We start from the raw sequence: 7,500 nt of genomic DNA, 5'->3' as shown, positions 1-7,500 counted from the left end.
CTAATATGTTGAATTATTATCACTGTTGGAAACAGTTGTGCTGCTTAATATTTTTTGGAACTTGTAACGTTAATACCTTTTTCAGGATTCATTGATGAATAAAAAGTTAAAAAGAACCGCATTTATTTAAAATAGCAATGTTTTGTAACAATTAATTCTCTAACTTTTTAATCAATTAAACACATACTTGCTTGCTGAAAATTATTATTAATTTCTTTCCAAAAACAAGACAAATAATTACTGATCTCAGATTTTTTGATGGTAGTGTATATTGTTACTAGTTATTTATTTGTACATTATTATTATTATTATTACTCTTATTGTTAATCTTTTCTTTAATTAATCATCAAATAATCCTGAAAAAAATCTGTTTATTTAATTATTATTTTTAGTTTTATTTTTGTGTGTGGCAAAATTACATTTCTGAAGGATCATGTGACACAGAAGTAATGGCGGATGAAAATTCAGCTTTGCATCACAGAAATAAATAATATATTAAAGTATAGTAAAAAAGAAACCATTATTTTAAATTGTAATATTTCACAATAATATTTATCAACTGTCCATGTTATTTAGGAATGGCCTCAATAGCCCTGCAGTCAGTAGTGTGTTATGTGCATGTGTAAGGTATAAAATCAACAGTAGTGAATTAAATCTGGTTGTTTTAACTAAGATTTTTTTTCAACTACAATTAAGTTCCTTGCTGCAGGCTAAACTAATTTAGAAACTTCTCTGTTTATTTCCATTAATTCTCATATATTCCTGTTAATTCCCATGTAAAGTTTACAACTTTGAAAATTCCTGGAATAGACTTTCCATTATCCACTAGCCATTACTTGATAACTCTTCTTTTTCTGACGTGGAACATAAATTTTATTTAATGGTGCAATATTAGTGAAAAAATTATCTCTGATGATTTTAATATGTTAGCCAACATTTTGAGCCTGTAGGAAAACTATACACAGACAAAGCATAATATAAAATCAACATTTTACAGTGATCATGAGTAAATCTAATAATGTGATATACACAGCTGCATTAATTAATGTGTTACCAAACGTGTTTTCCTGTTTCCCTATTGTCTTTTTTATATATTCATTTTATAATTTAGATGGAACCTCACTTTAGGAGACGGGCTGATGGCAGCCTGAATATGACAGATACAGTGGAAGCGGCAAAGGTGAAGGAGGCTAACAAAGGAAAGCCGTACACAAGACCCCTGTCCCCAGAGGTAGTGCTGGACAAGGCCAAGAAAAGCTTAAGTCTGTACCACGGAGATCTAGCTAACAGAAAACACCTGCTAGGTTTCTTTGAAATCCAGTTTGGTGTATTTCGCGGGCAAACATTTAGGTGGGTGGCTGAAAATGCCCTGGGGTATGCTGCTTACCTGGTGGCAGCTATAAAGAGGGACCCCACAGGAGGCAGCAAAGACTCCCAAGAACATGCCCACAACAAGGGGAGTTTCAGGGAGTATATCGAGCTTTTCCCTTCTGGCAGAATTGCCATTGCCATGAAGGAAGAGCAATATGCTGGGCAATCTGCTACCACCCAGCTCACTCCCCCCACACAGCACACTGGCCCCACACAAATCACTCCCCCTACCCAGCACACTGCCACCACCCATACTTCCACTGCCTCTCTCCGCTCCCTCTTGGTTGGGAAGTTGCCTACCCAGAAAAGCATGACCAAGACCGTAAAAAGGCTGATTTCCCCCGTCAAAGCCACACCTTGTAAGCAAACATTTATTTTACACTTTTCTTTTTTTGGTTTGTTATTATTTATGTTTTTGTTCAGTAGTCATGTTTATCTGTTTGTCCTGTGTTTTGTTTTGAAGCTTTGGCCCAGGCACGTGCACGGCCCTCAGCCACCCTCACACGCCCGACTGCCTCCTCTGAGGCACACACAGGACCCTCAGCCACCCTCACCCGCCCGACTGCCTCCTCTGAGGCACACACAGGACCCTCAGCCACCCTCACCCGCCCCTCTGTGTCCACTGAGATAGATGACAGCACACTGCTGGCAGAGGCAAATAAGTTTGAGGAGGCACATGTGGGATGTACGTATATACTTTAAAAAATATATATTAAAGTTTCCTTTCCAGGAATAATAAAGTAAAGCAATGTGAGTTTGCACTTGTTTATTTATGTGTTTATTTCTCTTTGGGGGGTTCCAGTACGACGAGTCTGTCTTCCAGCTGGATGGATAAATACCCTGCCTGAAGTGGACCAGAGGTGGATGTCCAAGGCCCTGTTCAGGTGGTCAGCACAAGGGCATCCTGAGCTAATCTTTAGCAGGGTGGACAAACTTTGGTGGTATCCTCCACAGGTGCCACTGAAGACCAGTAAGTCTCCTCCCTTAGAGAATTACTTTGGCCATCCCCTGCTGCTCTGGATGCCACGAAAACTGTGGCAAGTGAAGCTGACTTGTCCGCATCCAGACTGTCAGAAAGACCTTCTGACCTCAGCTGGCTTGCATCAAAAGATCAGACAGGTGTTTGCCTTCGGTAAGATGTACTTTGTGGCATCTGAGTACCTGGCCTGCCGAAGATGTAAGAGGAAGGTCATCAGCTGGAGCCATGATATCGTCTCCCAGCTCGACATTGGCCACAGGGTGCAGTTCCCTTGCATTCTCACATCAAAACTTGCATGTGACATCGAGGTAGTAAGTTTGATGCGTCAGCGAGGACTGGGAAACAGCAGCAGCCAGATCCAGCGCAAGTTGCAGGAGCGTCATGCTGAGGTGTGGTTGGAAAAAACAGTCCAGTATCTGACAGATTGCAAGGGGATTGCCAGTGCTGTCACATCAAACCTGATCCTGCCTGTGACATTTGAACCTGCTCTTTCAATGCCTTCTGTCCCTAAGCACCGGTGGCTAATGCAGGTGTATGCCCAGGATGTCCTGCAAAGGCTGGACGAAATCAAGGCCACTATAACATCTCAATATGGTCGTATCTTAAAAATGGATTCTACTAAAAAAGTGGCCAGAAAACTAGCAGGACGCAGCTATGGCACCGCTACATGGGCAACCAACGTTGGAAATGAGCATGGACAGGTGATCATGTCCGTGCTCACAGCCAGTGAAGGCTTTGGTCTCGGACCAATGATTGAAGGCCTCATCAAGCGATACAGAGTGGCTGGGGTGGCTCCTCCTGAGATAATGTATGTTGACCGAGACTGCTGTGGCAACACTCTTCTGAGGAGGATGTTTGAAGAGTGGGACCAAATGACCATCCGGTTAGATATATGGCACTTCATGCGGAGATTTGCTGTGGGGTGCACCACCGACTCTCACCAGCTGTATGCAACATTTATGAGTCGCCTCAGCCACTGTATTTTCATGTGGGACCAGGACGACCTGACTGCACTTAAGAAGGCGAAGCGCGCAGAGCTGGAAGCTGACCGGAAACCATCATCCGAGGCTGATGTGCTGCGCTGTATCAGCCGTAGTGAGCTAGCCCTACATTGCAGGAGAACCACTCGTGGGACCAAGGAGACCCTGGCGCTGATTGAGAGCCATATTCAGGCCTTTGATGGAGATGCTGGTCGTGACACTCTGGGAGTACCACTAATAAATTCAGCCCGGATGAGAGAGATCTTAAAGTCCCAGCGGAAGCATGTGGCCTGCATCCAGGATCCTGTAGGTGTGCAGCTCTACATGCAGACTGGCACTGTAGTGAAGGGAGGGCACCGCCTGCCAACCTACCGCTGTGCCAGAGGTTCCACTTCGCTTGAGTCATTTCACCTACACCTTAACAGATTCATCCCAGGTAAATAATTGACTTAACTGAATTACTAAAATACTGATATGATGTAATTATATATTTTAAATAATTATGATGATTGCAAGTACAGGTATTTGTGTATTTATGCGTAACCCATTCTGTGGTCTTTTTGTTTTCAATGTACAGGTACGCTGGCAAGTGACACCTTCTTCCAGGCGTACCTTTTGGATGGACTTGCAAGGTGGAATGAGGACCGGGCTGTGGCAGCAACAACAGATGAGCAGCAGTCACATTCTTATAATCATCTTCTGCGCCATGCTGTCAATACTCTTGCAGAGGAGGTTATGGGCAAGAAAATCATCCCATATGTTGGGCCAAGAAAGTACACTGGTAGATAACTATTTGTTTTTTTTTAGTTACAATTACAGTCATGTGTACACATACAATTTTTCCACTGAGTTATAATATCCTGGTATATTATCTTATTGTCAATGTTTTAATATTTTAAAGGTGAACTTATTGGAGTGGAGTACCTTTACCAGCAAACTGGTAAAGTTCTGCAGGACTATAAGTTGGCCATTGAAGAGTCAGAGACGACTGAGGTTGGTACAGAGGTGGATGAAGATTATGCTGAACTTGAGGAGATTCACGACATCACTGTCCCCACCTTCGACACAGAACAGACACCTGCTTCTTCTTCAGAAGCATCAGTGTCTGCAGCATCATGTCCAACCCCTCCAGCAACCAGCCCCATGTCATCACTGTCTGTGGTCCCTCCATCACCAGTCCCATCGCCTGTTTTCAAGCCCATGTCATCACTGTCTGTGGTCCCTCCATCACCAGTCCCATCGTCTGTTTTCAAGCCCATGTCATCACTGTCTGTGGTCCCTCCATCACCAGTGCCATCGCCTGTTTTTAGCTCACTACACACTCATTCAAAGCCTGCACTCTCTCCTGAAGCTCATAGCTGTGAGTTTTACCAAAATATTGATAGATGTTTCAGTCACACTAACTCTAATTTAAATTTGTCATATTGAAAGACACAAATACACATTTTAACTAAATATTTACCTTTTTCATGTAGTCCCAGTGGACCAATTATCCACAGAAACTCCTCATCTACCAACATCTGAAGAGAACACTTCACATGATGTAAGTTTCTTTTTAAATGTACATTTATATGTGTTTAAACCAAACCTGGGTAATGTTGCCTATGCTTTCATGTGAATATTTGTATTCATTACTGCTATCAAAAGTTCCTAAATAATCTTTCATTTTAGGATTCTGTTGGACCTGATAATATTGAGGGGTATGGAGCCGTGCAGGACTTGGCAGAGTTTTTGGTTAGCCTTAGAGATCACCGTCTGGCCTTGACTGGAGACGAGTGCGTCAAGATCATCACCCTATGGCAAGCAATGGGGGAGTATGACAAGAACAAGACCATTTACTCACCACGTCATAAAACCACCTTAAAACAGGGACGATTCAGGGCTACAAAGAAGATTGTGGCACCAGGTGTGGAGAGCACAAAAAGGTATGTTAAATTTAGCAAACGAAGGGTATTTTTTGCATAAATATAACTGAAACTGGCTGAAATATCACCACCCATGCAGGGTGGTGACCCTAACCCCTGTTTAATCAAAGTTGTAAAATCTGACGCCTCGATGCCTAGCTTATCTTCCCGCAGACTTACTTAGTTCAAAGTTAGTTATAACTTAAATTATTAGTTGTGAGTTATGTTTAATGCTGACTTTATGTTGCTATGTTACGTTGCTATGGATGCAGTTCCAACCATACATCAATTTTATTTAGCAAGATTTCTTAATCTTTAAAATTTCTTAATCAATAAAATCACTTTGGATCAATATTTAGTGTCAAATTATTTATCTTTTACTGTCTTTTAGTAAGTAGCCATGTAATAAGCGGGATAATGTGCAGTCTGTATTGTGAAAAATGCCATAACACAGTAACCCAGTAGTGATCTAATTTATGCATATATTTCAACATTGACCATAAAGACAACAAAAAGTAAAACAGACAGAATAGAAAAGGGGAAATAAAACAATTAAACAAAACAATAAAATAATCTTGTATTAATAATATGTATTCTGCTGTCATTTACAGGTGTTTCGTTGGGGCTCATAGTCCTGCACAGTGGCCTGACTGCAACCGAGTGGTGGAGGCCATCTTCACAAGGCTCTGTGCTCTCTACCCAAACGCGGTGCGCTGTGACGGAGTGAGGGTGTCCCGCTTCACAATGGTGGCACGAGCTTACAAGCACATCCGAGAGTGCATCATCACCAATGCTAAGGTGATGACCGAGACCACCATCCAGCTCCCAGAAGTGAACGCTGCAACAGTCACACAATGGTGAGTAAGTTAGCATTGTTACCGTTAACCCTAAACTTAAATCAAAGCAGCTGAGGGCTACACAGAGGTTTCAAGTAATTTACATGGTAGGGTTAGGCCTAAACCTTCCCTACCCCTACCCCTACCCCTACCCCTTCCTCTACCCCTAACCCTACCCCTAACCCTTCCTCGAACCCTAACCCTTCCTCTAACCCTACCCCTTCCTCTACCCCTAACCCTAACCCTTCCTCTACCCCTACCCCTTTCTCTACCCCTAACCCTTCCTCTACCCCTAACCCTTCCTCAACCCCTACCCCTTCCTCTAACCCTAACCCTAACCCTTCCCTACCCCTACCCCTTCCTCTACCCCTAACCCTTCCTCGAACCCTAACCCTTCCTCTAACCCTAACCCTTCCTCTACCCCTACCCCTTTCTCTACCCCTAACCCTTCCTCTACCCCTAACCCTTCCTCAACCCCTACCCCTTCCTCTAACCCTTCCCTACCCCTACCCCTACCCCTTCCTCTACCCCTAACCCTTCCTCGAACCCTAACCCTTCCTCTAACCCTACCCCTTCCTCTACCCCTAACCCTTTCTCTACCCCTAACCCTTCCTCTACCCCTAACCCTTCCTCAACCCCTACCCCTTCCTCTAACCCTAACCCTACCCCTTCCTCTACCCCTAACCCTAACCCTTCCTCTACCCCTAACCCTACCCCTTCCTCTACCCCTAACCCTTCCTCTACCCCTAACCCTTCCTCTACCCCTAACCCTTCCTCTACCCCTACCCCTTTCTCTACCCCTAACCCTTCCTCTACCCATACCCCTACCCCTTTCTCTACCCTTACCCCTTCCTCTAACCCCCGCTCTGTCATGCTGCTGCATCATAGTTGTGAGCAAAAACTTGTTTATCACACATAATTTTGTAATAATAGCGCTTGTTTTATATTTTCCCAGGTTCAGCAGACGCTGCAAGTCACAGGAGCAGGACATTTTAAAGCAGGGAATCCAAGCCCCAGGCGCACCCATGGCAGGACCTGAGAAGCTTCCTGCAGCTATGCAGAAAGGACCAATTCTGTATTCAGCCAATCTGGCTGAGCCTCACCTGTTTGTCCTGCCACCAAACACTGCTGGGGAGGCAAAACTCAAGGGGAGGTCCCAACCTCAGACCATCTCCCAGGCTCCACCATCGCATCAAATGACACATCCTGTCATTGCACCAGCACCACCTGTCTCTCTCCCTTTCGTTCTACCATCTGTGCAGCTTCCTCCAGTGCCTGGTACCTCACAGATGATGTTCTTCAACATCCCATTTCTTTCAGCTATGCCACCATCACCTCAAACACAGACACCCAGTCAAGATGTTCCTTACTCCACTCAGCAATACCGAAAGAGAAAACAGGAGAGGGAAAACACTGGAACTGTCACAAGA

At 44.0% G+C, this 7,500-nt stretch overlaps 1 protein-coding gene across 1 annotated transcript; it reads left to right on the top strand.

The window, feature by feature from the left end:
* The first annotated feature begins 957 nt into the window (after positions 1 to 957).
* Positions 958 to 6,087, top strand: LOC137049496 (uncharacterized). Its single transcript, XM_067428022.1, has 8 exons — positions 958 to 1,730; positions 1,835 to 2,056; positions 2,174 to 3,766; positions 3,908 to 4,111; positions 4,232 to 4,323; positions 4,806 to 4,873; positions 5,002 to 5,255; positions 5,846 to 6,087. The coding sequence occupies exons 1-7, from the start codon at positions 1,112 to 1,114 to the stop codon at positions 5,093 to 5,095; spliced, it is 2,892 nt and encodes a 963-aa protein (XP_067284123.1). The 5' UTR covers positions 958 to 1,111; the 3' UTR covers positions 5,096 to 5,255; positions 5,846 to 6,087.
* The last annotated feature ends 1,413 nt before the right edge of the window (positions 6,088 to 7,500 follow it).

The sequence above is a fragment of the Pseudorasbora parva genome, chromosome 2 (genome assembly GCF_024679245.1).
Source record: "Pseudorasbora parva isolate DD20220531a chromosome 2, ASM2467924v1, whole genome shotgun sequence".
In the NCBI taxonomy this organism is placed as follows: domain Eukaryota; kingdom Metazoa; phylum Chordata; class Actinopteri; order Cypriniformes; family Gobionidae; genus Pseudorasbora; species Pseudorasbora parva.
This window is presented reverse-complemented; position numbering and strand designations above follow the sequence as displayed.